The sequence below is a fragment of the Vipera ursinii genome (genome assembly GCF_947247035.1).
Source record: "Vipera ursinii genome assembly, chromosome: 6".
In the NCBI taxonomy this organism is placed as follows: Eukaryota; Metazoa; Chordata; class Lepidosauria; order Squamata; family Viperidae; genus Vipera; species Vipera ursinii.
Genome location: NC_139515.1, coordinates 2,047,805 through 2,064,616, shown reverse-complemented (window position 1 = coordinate 2,064,616; position 16,812 = coordinate 2,047,805). Strand labels below are relative to the sequence as shown.

Here is a 16,812-nt window from a genome sequence, read left to right as displayed (position 1 = left end):
TCAATCTAAGCAAAGTTTAAATGTAAAAAAAAACAAACAAACCCAACCGCAGAGTATGAAAACTTCTAACACGCACATCTGCAGACCCGAGCATACGTAAGGAAATCTATAACAGAAATACAGATCCGGTGACCAAAACTCAGCGGTGTTTGGTTGTATCTTCTATCCTTGACAGCTTGCAAAAAAAAACAACAACTTCCTATAACCTTGAAAGCAACTTGTTTATACAACTTTTGTCTTGCTTCTGTGTCAATTAATACAGAGGCCCCCAACCTTTGGGGCACCAGGGACCACCAGTTCCGTGGAGAGAGGTTTTTCCGCGTACCGGAGAGTGCGTGGTTTTGTGTGCTGCCTGCCTCCCACGGATGGGGCTTTGCTTGTTTGTGCGGACTGGTTGTTGGCATGCCGCGGCCCGGTATCGGTCCATGGACCAGAATGAATACGAATCACATATTGGCAGATTGTGAAGCCTGTGTGTCAAGTACTGTTGCTCTGGGTGGCAGTTTTGTCACATAATTCTTTGCTTTCCTGTATTCCATCCTGCGCTCCACGTGGTGGCCAGAAGGCACTCTATATTTGTCCCCTTGTACTAATTCACAAACTCTGCCTTTGCCTATAAAGAGCAGATGTTGCTGAAACTTGCAGTCCTGTTCTCTAACTGGAGAAATCCATCTGTTGAGGCAGCAGGATCCCAGAACATAGTGGCAGATCCCCAGGCAAAAACCTTGAAGACCTTTCAACGTTTGGAACGATTTATGGAATCCTGAGGTTCTCCCACAGCAGAATGAAAATCTGAAGAGGTTCGATCAGGTGTGAAAAAGCAGGACCCCAGGGGAAGGGTCCATTAAAATTGATTCATTGCCAAGCAGCCTGTGCACAACTATCTCCTCAACTAATGGTTAGCGGACGCTGAGCTTGTCGATGCAGTTTGGCGGGTCGAATCCCAAGTGCCGCGTAACAGAGGTGAGCGCCTCTTACTCGTCCCAGCTCCTGCCAACCTAGCAGTTCGAAAGCACACAAAAATGCAAGTAGAATAATAGGGACCACTACGGTGGGAAGGTAACAGCGTTCCGTGCGCCTCTGGCGTCTAGTCATGCTGGCCACATAACCACGGAGACGTCCTCGGACAAGCGCTGGCTCTTCGGCTTTGAAACGGAGATGAGCACCGGCCCCTAGAGTCGGAAATGACTAGCACGCATGTGCGGGGGAACCTTTACCTTTACCTTTAGAGTTAGATAAGAGTCAACCGCACTCAAGAGGAGCTGGACTGAGTTTGCTTGTGACTGCATAGAGATTCTAGACTGATACCTCTTTTAACTCTCCCTAGTTATTCCCTACAGGTTCTGGGTCAGTGGTGTCTCCAAAGCATGCTAGGGGCTGTGACACATGGGCGATGAAGTTCAGAAATGCGCTAGAACATTATGTGGCTGTTTGCAGTGAGTGTCGGATCCAAATACACAAGGAAGATGACGTTAAAAAAATCCTGCACTCCATTGCCTCTTTTTCATACATGAGTACTTGCCTCTCCTTTCCTTCGCCCCAAACCATACTGACAGATTATCCCTCCATTTTGAGTTGGTGGTGACAACTACTCACAAGGACACACCCAACGGCAGCTGCACGTTTCCTCCACTTTAACAGCTGGGAAATTGTTGTGACATGTTGGCTTGGCCGTCTTCTCACAAAGATGCCGGTGGCTTTCCAGCTCTGTGTGGCCACCTGGTAAGCACTTCACACTGTAGCACGGATCCAGCAACTGCCACTTGTCACCAGGCTGCACAAAAGGACACACACTCAAGTTAAAAGAGGAGTTCAGTGGGCACCAAACTGTGATTTATAATCTAAAAGCAGGGGTATCCAACCTTGTGTGACTTGAAGGTCTGTGGACTTCAACTCCCAGAATTCCTTAGGTAGCCATGCATGCTGGCTGGGGAATTCTGGGAATTGAAGTCCACCAGTCTTCAAGTTGCCAAGGCTGGACACCTCTCATCTGAACATACATGGGAGAAGACATTAATCAAAGCCAGTAACAAAATGCAGTGTATTTTGCCTGGAAAAGATTAATGGTGTAGAATTGCTTTCCTCAAATTTGGGTGCTTTCCTAATATCTAGACCAGGGGTAGGCAACCTCGGCTCTTTTATAACTCATGGACTTCAACTCCCAGAATTCCTGAGCCAGCCCAGGAATTCTGGGAGTTGAAGTCCATGAGTCATAAAAGAGCCAAGGTTGCCTACCCCTGCTCTAGACTTTCGTTCCCAGCCAGCATGGCTATTGCTGAGAATTCTAGCAATCTATGCAACTGGAAAAGTTCCAAATTGGGGGAAATTGGTATTCTGGACCTAAATCAGATCACTCCTTCTCCCTGGAATCCACAGGATTTGATTATTGACTTTGATTCATTACGTGCTAGATTCCAAAACAATGACCGTGTGGAATCAGTTTGATGGGCGAGAACAATGCTCAGTGTTACACTGGGTAGCATGCCTTCCATATATTATAAAAAAGTAATGACTTAAGAAAACTTTTCTCAACGCTGGAAAAGAAAAACTGACGTTAGCCTTCAGGAACACAAAGCTATTTAAGTGCTTCTAGCAGAAAATCTTGAGCTACACCAGAAGGAAACACTGCTGATCCAGATTGATGATGATGATAATAATAATAATAATAATAATAATAATAATAATAATAATAATAATGATGATGATGATGATGATGATGATGATGATGATGATGATGATGATGATAAAGTTGGAAGGGACCTTGGAGGTCTTCTAGTCCAACCCACTGCTCAGGCAGGAAACCCTTTACCATTTCAGAAAAATGGCTGTCCAGTCTCTTCTTGAAAACCTCCAGTATTAGAACGTCCACAACCTCTGGAGGCAGGTTGTTCCACTGGTTAATTGTCCTCACTGTCAGGAAGTTTCTCCTTAGTTCCAGGTTGCTTCTCTCCTTGATCAGTTTCCGTCGGTTACTTCTTGTCCTGCCTTCAGATGCTTTGGGAGAATAGCTTGACTCCCTCCTCTTTGGGGCAACCCCTGAGATACTGGAAGACTGCCATCATGTCCCCCCTCGTCCTTCTCTTCATTAAACTAGACATACCCAATTCCAGCAACCATTCCTTATATGTTTTAGCCTACAGTCCCTTAATCATCTTTGTTGCTCTTCTCTGTACTCTTTCTAGAGTCTCGACATCTTTTTTGCGTCGTGGTGACCAAAACTGGATGCAGGATTCCAGGTGTGGCCTTACCAAAGCATTGTAAAGCGGTATTAGTACTTCACGTGATCTTGCTTCTATCCCTCTGTTAATGCAGCCTAGCACTGTGTTGGCTTTTTTGGCAGCTGCAGCACACTGCTGGCTCATATCTAAGTGATTGTCCACTAGAACTCCGAGATCCCCCTCACAGTTGCTACTATTGAGCAAGGTACCCCCTATACTATACCTGTGCATTTGGTTTTTCTTGCCTAAGTGTAGAACCTGACTTTTTTCCCCATTGACCGTTCAAAGTTATGGCACTGCTAAAAAAGTGACTGATGAAGAGTCCTCACACTTAATGACCATCCCTACAGTCACATGATCAAAATTTGGATGTTAGGCAACCAGCATGTATGTACCAGGTCATGTGATTTCCCAGCCAACTTCTGACAAGCCAAGTCAATGGAGGGAAAGAGGATTTGCTTAGCAACCATGTGTTTTGCTTAACGACTGCAGCCAAAAGGCTGCAAAACCAGACGCAGGTCACTTAACAACCGCAATCCTGAGTGATGGAAGTTCGAGTCCCAGTTAGGATCATAAGTCTGCAAAGAGGACGTTTGTTCCCAGTCAAACAAGATTTTGTTTTGCAAGATTTTGTGAAGTCAGACATTCCTTGGAAGACTCGTGACGGACATGTTCCTTCCCAGTGGTCATTCTTCAGAGGGTGGAGATCCGTTTTATCCCATCTGCTCGGTCCAAAATAGGGCAACCAGGATGCTAATACTGAAACAGACTCTACGTCCCTTGGACAAAACTGAATTCCCATCCGTCACGTCCTCTTGAGGTAATACTTTTTCAACATGGTAGAATCTGGATGCGTCTTCGTGGATCGCTGCCTCGCCATGAAAGGGTTTGCACTGTTCAATGATGCTAGTAGCCAGGCCAGGCAGGACCACTCAAGGTGGACAGGTCATAGTGGAAAGTTCAGACAGAAGCTGGCCCACTGGAGAAGGAAATGGCAAACCACTCCAGTATGCTTAACCAAGAAAGCTCTATGAACAATATCCAAAGGCTTAACCTTGGAACACAAGGAAGGCGGAGTGCCGAAGAATGGATGCTTTCCAATGGTAGCATTGGAGAAAGCTGTTGGGAAACCACGTCAGTCAGCCCTAGAGGAAACCAACCCTGGCTGTTCTTTGGAAGGGCAAATACTGAAGCTCAAATACTTTGGCTACCTTGTGAGAAGAGAGGACTCAATGGAACAGGTCTCGGTGCTGGGAAAGAGGGAAGGCCGAAAGAGAAGGGAACAGCACAGGACGAGACGGTCATCGAAACAGTGAACATGGATTTTGGCAACCTCTGGGAGACAGTGAAGGCAGGAGGGAGGGTGGGTGTTTGGCGTGGTAGGATCCATGGAGCTGCAAAGAGTCAGAGGGACTTAGCAACTGAACAACAAGAATAGAATAGAATAGAATAGAATAGAATAGAATAGAATAGAATAGAATAGAATAGAATAGAATAGAATAGAATAGAATAGAATAGAATAGAATAGAACAGAACAGAACAGAACAGAACAGAACAGAATAGAATAGAATAGAATAGAATAGAATAGAATAGAATAGAACAGAACAGAACAGAACAGAACAGAACAGAACAGAATAGAATAGAATAGAAGCCAGAAGGGACCTTGGAGATCTTCTAGTCCAGCCCCCTGCTCAAGCAGGAGAACCTATACCATTTCAGACAAGTGGTTGTCCAGTCTCTTTTTAAAAACCTCCAGTGATGGAGCACCCACGATTTCTGGTGGCAAGCAGTTCCACTGGTTGATTTTCCTCACTGTCAGGAAGTTTCTCCTTAATTCCAGGTTGCTTCTCTCCTTGATCAGCTTCCAACCATTGTTTCTTGTCCTTCCCTCCGGTGCTTTGGAGAATAACGTGAACCCCTCCTCTTCTTTGAGGCAGCCCCTCAGATACTGGAACTCTGCTATCGTGACTCCCTTATTTCTTCTTTTCTTTAGACTAGCCAGACCCAAGTCCTGCAGCCGTTCTTCGTGTGTTTTAGTCTCCAGGCCTTGGATCCTCTTAGTTGCTCTTCTCTGAACTTTTTCCATGATCTCAACATCTTTTTTGTAGTATGGTGACCAAAATTGGTTGCAGTATTCCAGGTGTGGCCTCACTAGGGTTTTATAAAGCGAATCTTCATGCAGTCAAGTGCAGAATAAGAATCCCCTCACTGCCCACCCAAACATCCTGAAGAAAATCATAATGGTGCATTTTTCAGCAATAAAAAAAGGCTCGGCTGCTCTTGGCAGAGATGGAGGAATTTAGTTCCACGAATCCCTGCTGGAAATAGAGGAACGAAAGAGGTTCACGCATGAGCTTGGCAGAAGAGGTTCTGGCTTGCTTTCATTAGCGCACGCTCTGTTTGTGAGATGCCAAGTCATTTAAGCTCTTTATAGGGGAAAATGGGCAAATTTGTCTAGGAAAAAAGCAATGAGAAAACGTCTCGAATGAGCCAAGGACTCCAGAATCCAAGAAAATGAGCAGCGTTTGATCTAAGGCAAGTCTTCCCCCTACAGACAGAAAGTCACCAACACAGTCATGGGGACCAGGACTGAGGCAGGCGACCCCGCCGGAATGCAGGATAGTTGAGGCATCTTCAGCCTCAGAAGTATCTGGCCCTTGATTTCAACTAGACAATCAACCAGCCCCAAAGAGAAGATGACTCCGGCTCTTCTCCTCCACCAGTAATCAGCTCTCAGATCAGCATAGATTATCTCCGAGGTCACCTTCAGACCAAGACCCCAATCAAGACATTGCCAAAGAGCCATTAGTAAGTAGCCCAACCAAAGAATCCCTAAGACTCCCACCCACCCACTCAGACAGGCAAGACCCCAGAATATCAACCAATAGCAAACAGCACTCCTTACTGGCACTGAAGATGTTACCTGGTTGGGTCATGAAATGTCTGCAAGAAAACAAGCTCAGAGAGCACCAAGGACCCCACAGTCCTCCTCCTCCTCCTCCTCCTCCTCCTCCTCCTCCTCCTCCTCCTCCTCCTCCTCCTCCTCCTCCTCTTCCTCCTCCTCCTCCTCCTCCTCCTCCATCATTCCACAAACCCCACTCCCTTCTAGCACTGATGATTTTACCTAGTTTAGGTAATGAAACGTCTGCAAGAAAACAAGCAAGCTCAGAGAGCATCAAGGACCCCACATTCTTCCTCCTCCATCATTCCACAAACCCTACTCCTTTCTAGCACTGATGATGTTACCTAACTTGTATAATGAAACATCTGCAAGAAAACTACCAAGTCAGACAGCGCCAAGGATCCCATACTCCTCCTCCTCCTCCTCCTCTTCCTCCTCCTCCTCCTCCTCCTCCTCCTCCTCCTCCTCCTCCTCCTCCTCTTCATTCCACAAGCCCTACTCCCTTCTAGCACTGATGATGTTACCTAGTTTGGGTCATGAAACGTCTGCAAGAAAACCAGGAGGCTCAGAGAGCACCAAGGACCCTCACCTTGATTTCCCGCCCAAGCCAGTCATCTCCAACTCTGTGAATGGGCCACCCATAACAGCCAACACATCTAAAACTCACAGGACATACGAATGATATACTTACTGCTCGGATATTCCCCTCTTCATCTATACACTCCTGGGCAGGCTCTGAAAAGCAAGTCATCAAAAGACATTTGCAAGGCATAATCATAAAATCTGAGATAAAAATCACACTGAAACAGGGGTAGAGGTAAGTCCTCGGTTTATGACTACAGTGGGGCCCCAAATTTATGTTGCTAGGCAAAATCTTTGTTAAGTGAATTTTGCCCCATTTGATGGCCTTTCTTGCTTCTCTCCTTGATGAGTTTCCATCCATTATTTCTTGTCCTGCCTTCAGGTGCCTTGGACAATACTGTAGGTTGACACCCACCCTCTCTCTTCTTTGGGGCAGCCCCTGAACTGCTCTTTGGGTGATCTTTTTTAAAAAATGTATATTCATATTCAGAAGCCGGTCTCTTATTTGTGAGGATAGTGTTTGCTCCCAATATAAAGAGGATAATTTTCCACCTCCGCAAATAATTACGGTACGATTACTAAGACTTAATATATTCCTTTAACAGCTTTGTCATCTTTTAAACCTGTGTCGACATTCCCATTGAACAATGAATTAATGAACTGAGAATTCCTAGCTGGGCCACAGTTTTTGATTTCTTTTAATAAGATTCCATCAGCATTATTTTCTGCACGGGGATAATTTTAAGCAGGATATTGTGAAGTGCTAATTTGCTCAAAGACATTTGCTGTTGTCTCAAGAAAGAGAACGGGACTTCCGTTGGAAACAGGGTAAGAAACCAAAGATACAACAGCTTTACTCTAAAAAAAAAGTCTTAACATATGTGTGCTTATCTAGAGTGTGGTGTGATAGGAGGCTTACCTGTACAAAGTTTCTTCATAAATTCAACACCCAACGTGACCATTGTAGAAAGATCTTCAAAATGTTGCAATTCGATGATCTTGTCTTTAGCAGATGGCCCCACTAAAGATTTCAATTGCTCCGCATTATATTTGCTGCCAACGCCGATGGGAAGCAGTGCAACTCCTGCGAAAAGCAGTACAGATTGAAATCCTCCTTAATTCAGTTTGAACTTCAATACAAGGGTTAAAAAATGGTTTGCTTAAAAATCAGCCTTTGCATAATAATAATAATTTCCATTCTCTGGAAAAATCAGGGCAAAGTATACTCACAGAATATTGGGGGGGGGGGGGAAACCACACCACTTTACTGTAAAAGTCTTATTCTCATTTTACAATGAATCAATGTCATTAAAATAATCCTAAATTGATATCAAAACCAGTGGGGGTTGAACATATGCCTGAAAAGCTTTGCACAATCAAGAGCTGAGTTCTACTGCAAATGCTTTCCTCCCCCCCCCACCTCCTTGGTGAGGCTCTGTGTAACAATAATAATTAGGTCAATCAAGAATTCAGCCTCAGCAAAAAAAGCCGACACCACCGCTTTAAAATGGAAACAGACTGTAGTTTTTGTAAGAAGCTGAATTAGCCCTAAAATGCTTCATGTTGCTCCCACTTTAATGTTCTACCCAAGTACAAAGAATCAAGTGAGGAAAACCATATAATTTGACATCCATGTCTATTATCTGATCAGGCACGTGTCCATTTTATGTCTTCAGCTGCTCTCAGAAGCTACATTTATCATATCACACGGATAACATAATTTCACAATTTATTAGAATAGAATAGAATAGAATAGAATAGAATAGAATAGAATAGAATAGAATAGAATAGAATAGAATAGAATAGAATAGAATAGAATAGAATAGAATAGAAAATAGAGAATAGAATAGAATAGAATAGAATAGAATAGAATAGAATAGAATAGAATAGAATAGAATAGAATAGAATAGAATAGAATAGAATAGAATAGGAGGAATGAAGAATAGAACAAAACAGAACAGAACAGAATAGAATAGAGAAATTCTATAGAGAATAGAGAATAGAATAGAAAATGGAGAATAGAATAGAATAGAATAGAATAGAATAGAATAGAATAGAATAGAATAGAGTAGAGTAGAGTAGAGTAGAGTAGAGTAGAGTAGAGTAGAGTAGAGTAGAATAGAATATAGGAATGAAGAACAGAACAGAACAGAACAGAACAGAACAGAACAGAATAGAATAGAATAGAAAATATGGAATGGAATGGAATAGAACAATGGAGTTGGAAGGGACCTTGGAGGTCTTCTAGTCCAACCCCCTGCTTAGGCAGGAAACCCTATACCATTTCAGACAAATTCCACCCTTAAAAGAAAACTGGCTTATGGACCAATGCAGGATTTCCAAGACACCACCAACTCTGGATCCATGTTTGTTCAGCCAATAGTCATAGCCACATTTATTTTGAACAGAGCTTGTTTTTTTCATGTCTGCAACTTGACAAAGATTATGGAACTCCCCAACTTGTCAGCAAGAGCGTTGAACGGGATTACTATCAAGGGAAATAATCAGCTTTTCCTTTTTCAGTCGGCTTTAAAAACTTCCGACTACCTTTAACAACACAACCTGAAGTGGTAATCCTATCTGAAGATTTATACTGGTAGTGACGAGTAGATGCTGAGGTCATGGCTGGGCTACATGTTACACTACCGCCACATGTAAATTATGCACGGTGACCTTGTCTCTCCTGCATGGCAACTGCAGAGGTCTGGATTTTGTGCAACATTACCCAGGAGAAAAGAATCAGTTTTTCTTTCACCTGCAACCATCAACCTCTCTATGTTCCCCAAAGGAATTCAGTGTGGCTTAACAGCTGTAGGCTGTCTTACTGGATGCAGTGTGCAGAACACCACTGTAATACTTCAGCAGAAAAAGAACAGGGGTGCTTCACATCCCACAAGCTGGAGGTCCGTTTCCAAAATATAGAAGAGTAGAATGGCAAAATAACAAACTTACCGTTGGCTCTTGCGGAAGAGACAGCAGCTTCCACAGCGTCCTTGGAGGTACCTGCCACAATGATCACAGCCGTTTTGGATGCATTGGGTCGCCCTCCGTTGGCTTCCGAAATGGCATGTTGAACCACGAAGTCGATGGCATCCCCTGAAAATAATCACCGGACAATCGCAGTTTGTGAGCGGAGCAAAGGACGAGAAAAGATCAAGAAGAGGAGAAAATCTTCTAATTCAAAGCTGGGATTCTTCACCCCAAGTTGTGAGCTGCTTAGAGTAAGATCACTCTGCTTCCAGTATTTGCTCTAAGTCCAAGGTCATTGACTGTCGAGCAAAGTAAGGCTAATATTATGGAGAGGTTTTGCGGCCACGGTTCTGGCTGAAAACATAAGGTGGCTCTTAATGGAACCTCTTCAACAGACTAAAATCCCAGATTTTCTCCCTGCTACTGTAACATGAATTTTAGTTGGCAAGGTTTTCTAAAACTAATGTGAAATACATACAGTACTGTATCAATACAACTTAAATGTATTGAGTGGAATTGGGTTTGTCTAATTTAATGAAAAGAAGGACTAGAAGTGACGTGATAACAGTCTTCCAATATCTCAGGGGTTGCCACAAAGAAGTGTGTGTGTGTGGGGGGGGGGGGTCAAGCTATTCTCCAAAGCGCCCGAAGGCAGGACAAGAAGCAACGGATGGAAACTCATCAAGGAGAGAAGCAACCTGGAACTAAGGAGGAATTTCCTGACAGTGAGAACAATTAAACAGTGGAACAACTTGCCACCAGAAGGAATGCTCCAACAGTGGAAGTTTTTAAGAAGAGATTGGACAACCATTTGTTTGAAATAGTATAGGGTTTCCTGCCTGAGCAGAGGGATGGACTAGAAGACCTTTCTATTCTATTCTATTCTATTCTATTCTATTCTATTCTATTCTATTCTATTCTATTCTATTCTGTTCTGTTCTGTTCTGTTCTGTTCTGTTCTGTTCTGTTCTGTTCTATTCTATTCTATTCTATTCTATTCTATTCTATTCTATTCTATTCTATTCTATTCTATTCTATTCTATTCTAAATAAATACAAGAATAACCATCACTAGTTCAACAAACTTTCTTAGAATTGATTAAAGCAAAACCTTTGCAATACCTAGTTTGCTTGGCCCTGTCTCTCTTTGATGGATGGAGTCCACCTTTTTCAGAAGATTTCTTTCTTCTTGGAGTACGTTCCATGAAATCTCCAGAGAGTTCACTTTTCCATATTGAAGTACCGCAACTTGAGTCCAAGAATGACCTGGAGAGGAAGCCAAAAGATAACACTGTAATCATTTAATTCTAGGTAGAGTCAAGGCAACTGGATGGAGCTGAGTGTTTACTAGCCGGATGCCTTTCCTGACACCTCTGTGGAGTTCACAGCAGATTTTTTTTTCTTTGCGCCCTAGGAGAGAAATATCTGAGTGGGATTGAACTCTCAACCTTCTGAGTGGGAGGTGAACGTCTTCACCACTAGGCCATCATACTGCTCATTTATTATTCTTTGTCTATGCCCAGCAAATGCTGTGGTTTTTCTCACTTTTTTGTAGCCACACTCTCATCTGTGCATTTCCCAGCCCATCCACAGTCTCTTTCACTTCATCAATCCACCAGGCCAGGGGTAGGCAACCTTGGCTCTTTTATGACTCGTGGACTTCAACTCCCAGAATTCCTGAGCCAGCGTGGCTCAGCTTGGAAACCTCTCCCTTTTCCCTCAGTGTGGCTGGCTCAGGAATTCTGGGAGTTGAAGTCCACAAGTCATAAAAGAGCCAAGGTTGCCCACCCCTGCACCAGGCAAAAGAAAAGGCAAACAATTAGAAGAGCAGCATAAAGCCATCAAGCGGATTGAGACTGATAACCTGCAGTTGTGTAGCACCAAAATCATAGTGAGAAAGAGAGCCTGATTACCAGATTCCATTTCTACTATTGACTTCTGGGTTTCTACCTACTATACTTCCTCAAGTACTTAGACCAATAAAATGAGCATAACTTGTGATGGTCATGCTGCTCCCAGATGGCTTAGCTACTAAGATGCGGCACATTTTCCAGTTTGGGGAGTACGCCTGGAGTCCTAAAGATCTCCCACACAGCTGGAAATGGCCTGCAAAATGGGCACATCTGGTCATCCAAGTGTGATCAGAAACGGGACCTACCTTTCTGGAGGCCCTGATTACCAAGAAAACTAGCTTGCTTTTGAGGTTCTTCTGAAAGATATTTTGAGGACTTCAAAAACCTGAAACCAATCAGGACCAGTTTGGATTCTTGGTAGGTCTAAGCATCCTTGATTTTTATTAGTGACTAAACCAGACTTTAAAGTAATGTTTACCTTCCCCATTGTCTTTCAGTAAAGAATATAGATTTCATTAAAAGAACAGATGACTTTGGATATAAAGGGGCCTTACAATAAGAGGGATAAGAGATATAAGTAATATAGTATTTTTTTTATAATATATAAAATGTAAAAATATTGAGATGATGTATGTGAATGAAAAGTTTGAAATGTAAAGGTAAATTAATTTGAAGGGAATTAACAAATTAACTTTTACAAACATAAGTGAAATATAAACTGATCAGAAAAGATGTTATAGGTAGGTGTCATAAGATACATAAGCAGTATAGTATTTTTATAATGCATGAATTATGAAAACATCTGGATGGTGTATCTAAATGGAAAATCTGGATATTTAGATGATAAATATTGAGAAAATTATGACTGATAAGAACTGTTTGAATATTAAGGAGAAATTAAGCTTAAATAAGAATTATGAAAATAGGCTATATGGTGAACTAATAAGATTTTTATAAAAACAACATGAGTTGATAAAAAAACATGTCCTGTGTGGATGTTATTATTACTTGTACAAACATGGAAAAATGTTTGTATTTAACCATTTATGTATTGAAAATATTAAGAATTATATTTGTTTAAGATTGTAGAAGGAGAATACTATTGGGAGAAGGGAAGATCAAAGAAATATACTATTAATTAATGTACTAAGTATGGAAGTACAAAAAATTAATTATTATTGACTGTTAATTAACTACTATTGCTTTTTTTTCAAAATTTATGAAGCAAGACAACACGCTTTGCACTAGGCACTAAGGATTGTTACTGTAACAAAAACCAATAAAACATTTCTTTAAAAAAAAGAATATAGATTTCTTTATCCTTGCTCAGCTATCCACTGATAGTACAAGTGAATGATGCAGTGAAAGTTGAATGACCTTGAATGACCTTGTCTTTGTTTCTTTACTGTTTTTCCCACTGCCCACATATCAAGACATTTTTATTTTGTTATAAAAAAGGGAAGTTGCGCCTTTCTACTTGTTAATCAACAAAAAAGCTTTCTGTTGTAGCAGCTTGAAGATTAACAAATTAATACCTGCAGAAAATTTGTTCACTTTCCAAAAGCTTTTAACGTTAGCAAATAAATTATTCCTGCAAGTGGCTGAATATATTTCTGGATTTTGTTGCATCAAAATACGACAGCTACAAGGCTGAGATTTGTGGTTAATCCAATTGATCCTAAGAGTCAGTGCAGAAGTATCTGTTCTCTGCTTAGCCACTTCATCAGAGTACCGAATAAGGGAGATGTAACTTTCAGTTCCAAGGAGCTGTCAACCTCTGGCACAGAAATAATTTTAGTGTGGCAGAAAGACCATAAGCAGCAGAAGTTACTCTGAAGAGCAAGGCCCTTGTTGTAGCAGTAGCAATAACATTTAGACTTATATACTGCCCCATAGTGCTTTACAGCCTTCTCTAAGCGGTTTACAGAGTCAGCATATTACCCTGCAACAATCTGGGTCCTCATTTTACCGACCTTGCAAGGATGAAAGGCTGAGTCAACCTGGAGCCAGTCAGGATCGAACTGCTGGCAGCAGGCATAGTTAGTGTGCAATGCTGCATTCTAACCACTGCGCCACCACAGCTTAGATAGCGATAGCACTTAGACTTATATACCACTTCACAGTTCTTTACAGCCCTCTCTAAGCAGTTTACAGAGTCAGCATATTGTCCATAACAATCTGGGTCCTCGGAGGTTACTGACTCCGGAAGGATGGAAGGCTGAGTCAACCTTGAGCCGGTGAGAATTGAACTCCTGGAAGTGGGCAGAGTTAGCTTGCAATCCAGCATTCTAAACACTGAGCCCCCTGAGGCTTAGATACAGAGTCAGCCTGTTGCTGGGTCCTCATTTTACTGACCTTGGCAGGACAGAAGTCTGAGTCAACCTTGAGCCGGTCAGGATCGAACTCCTGACTGTGGGCAGAGTTTGCCCGCAGTACTGCATTCTCACCACTGCGCCCCCGGTAGATGAGGTAGATTCCTATGCTAATGTTTATAATGCTCCATAGAGACAAATCAACGTTCCTTTTAAGAAGACTTTATGTCATTTACTTTAAAGCTTCCTTCTTGTAGACAACAAATTCAGAGCATCCTGAAGTCTCACATGAGGCCATACTCACCCACATCAGCGTGTTCAATAAATGCTTTCACAAAACGTTTCATTTCCTCAAACTGAGCTTCTTCAACGTCTGAGGTCCCATCCAAGAGAAATATCACATCCATTGGCTTGGTGCAAATTTCTGCAGAAGGTTTTAAATCGTTACATCGTCAAGGTTTCTATACTAGTCAACTGGCGAGTCGCCTAACTTCACAAAAAAACAACCCCAGAGGACAATCAGAAAGTTAGGGAAATGATAAAGTTGTACATCATACGCGTGTGCAATTGCAGTCCGCAGAAAGAGGGCTAATGACAGATGACTGCAAGGCATGTAAATCCTTCCATTCCCCACCAGAACCGAAGAAGCTTCTTGGATGGGAAGCGAAATGTCTTCAAGGGGAAAAAAAACCAGTTGTCTCTTGAAAAAGCGCCTTTGAGCCAACCATTTAGCTTCTGTTCTCAGAACTTTAAAAACAACAAGAAGCTTGCGTGAGTAAAAAAAAAAAAAAAGACTTAAATACTTAAGCATAACTAATTTTGAGAAAATCTTAACCAGTACGAATGCTTGGAATGTTGTGGGGAAAACAAATTTCAATAAGAATTCTGTAAACAGGATCTATGACGAGGCAATCAAGACGATCAATTAAGAAAAGAAGCTTTATGTTGATGTGGTTATTATTTGCAGAAACGTGGGGAAAAATGTCTACATTTATTCAAGTAATAAGAAATGTATGAATTGAAGGTTGGCAAAAGGGAATATTATTGGAAGAAGAGAAGATCAAGCAAAGCCATTATATGGACTATAGAATTATAGAAATTAATTGCTATGGATTGTTTTGTAAATACTAACCCAGACAACACGCCGTTTACCAAATGTTAAGGTGATTATGTTAAAGATCAATAAAACATAATTTTTTTAAAAAAAAATTAAATAAACAAAAATGAAAACGACGACAACACACCATTCTTGGAGCAACACGTTTTGAGGACCAAGTCAGGGCCTTGTTTGATGAGATTGTCGAAGCCTTCTATGATAATAGGAGCCTGTGGTTCACTTAATTCTTTGAGTTCCTGGATGTCCACGCCAGGCTTTATGCCAATGGGAATAAGATGGACATCGCTGGGTGGACGAACGATGGTATCTGTGGAGGGATTTGCAGTAACCATGTAAACCAAGTGGGGCACTTGCTCGGTTCTTCTGTTGGTGGTAAACGACTGCTCAGAGATGAAGTTGAGCGCCTGTCCAGTGTTTGTTGCATTGCCTCCCTGGAATTTCATCTCCCGCACCTTCTTAATCAGGACTTCCTTGGACTGGTGTTCCCAGAAAGAATGCTCCACGGTGATGGTGAAGGAATACTGTAGGATACTAATGTGAACGGTCTCTTCTCCTACTTCCAACTCCTGGATGGTACGGATGAGAAACTCTTTGATGGTTTCAAAGTTGTTCTTGCCAACTTTGTGGGACCCTTCAATTACAAAGACGATGTCCAGGATCTTTTCAACAGAGATAGAAATCTCTGTTGACGGTACCTCGGTCGAACCGGGAGAGTAGGTCCCTGCACGCACACTGGGGAGAGTTGGGACTGGGCGTTGGGTAGAAAGAACCACACTGACGTCAGGCACAAGACCACAGAAGTAGTCAATTATTTCATCCTTGCGTTGCCTTAACTCAAGCACACTGTTCATTAGGAAAGCTCGGTTTTCCGGCGACTGCCGTTCCAGTAGTCTAATTTGTTCTGTGCTCACGTGGGGCCCAAGTCCAACTGGTATCACAATAATTTTCTTTTTTTTCAAAATTGGGAAGATCCCCTGGATTCTCTTGGGGTCCTTGCTTGCCATAAATATCATGGCGATTCGGGCCGCGTTTGTGCGCGGCGCCTTGTTGAACACATGAAACACAACATATTTGAGCACCTCGGAGGCAGAGGCTACATCCCCGCCTGTGTATTTTATATTTTTCACAATCTTCTTCATTCTAGTTGACTTTTTAATGTCCTTCAGACCAAGGTAAATGTGTGAACCGGTGCGGTATTCCAGGATGGCCAAGCGAATCCTTTTTTGGGAGATGTGGAGTTTTTCCATCATGCTAATGGTGAAGTTTTTCAACTCTTCAAAATCGCTCTCGGAAAGCTTATTGGAACCATCTATTAAGATGGCCAGGTCCATCATTTTGCTACAGGAATATTGACGTGTGGGATTTTCTTCTTCCTCTTCTTCTTCTTCTTCTTCTTCTCCTTCTTCTTCCTCCGTTTCTTCTTCCTCATTTTTATCTGGACTAACAGTGGTCAGGAATTTGCCAACCTCTTCCGGATTACAAGGGTGGCACGTCAGGTTTCGTACTTCACAATGGCTAACAAAGTAGGGAAAAAACGAACAGTTAAAACCTCATTTCAACCTCTGTGTTATATGTAGATTAAATGTAGGAGATGACTAGGCTGAAACTGAGGGAGGAGTCAAATGTGTCATTAGTCTTGAGTCTCTTTGTGCCCACAAGAGATCTCAGTCCAGCCCACCTTGAATTCCACTGACTCTTATCTACCTCCAATTTACTTTGACCGTCAGTATTTCAGACCCTTGTAGAGATCCTTAGCATACAATAAACCTATATACATTTGAACTGCTGGATTCCCAATTTCCTGCCCTTGACATTAAATCTTTTTTAAAATCTTTCTTTGCATTTCATAATTCTATCCC

General features: G+C 42.2%; 1 protein-coding gene across 1 annotated transcript in view; it reads right to left on the bottom strand.

Moving 5' to 3' along the window:
* The window catches only part of LOC310642722 (von Willebrand factor-like), a 131,763-nt gene that overhangs the window by 42,257 nt on the left and 72,694 nt on the right, over positions 1-16,812 (bottom strand). Inside the window, 7 exon segments of the mRNA XM_083366609.1 lie at positions 1,597-1,774; positions 6,812-6,855; positions 7,622-7,786; positions 9,655-9,798; positions 10,794-10,937; positions 14,141-14,260; positions 15,081-16,468. Of these exon segments, the coding sequence (XP_083222735.1) occupies positions 1,597-1,774; positions 6,812-6,855; positions 7,622-7,786; positions 9,655-9,798; positions 10,794-10,937; positions 14,141-14,260; positions 15,081-16,468 (2,183 nt within the window).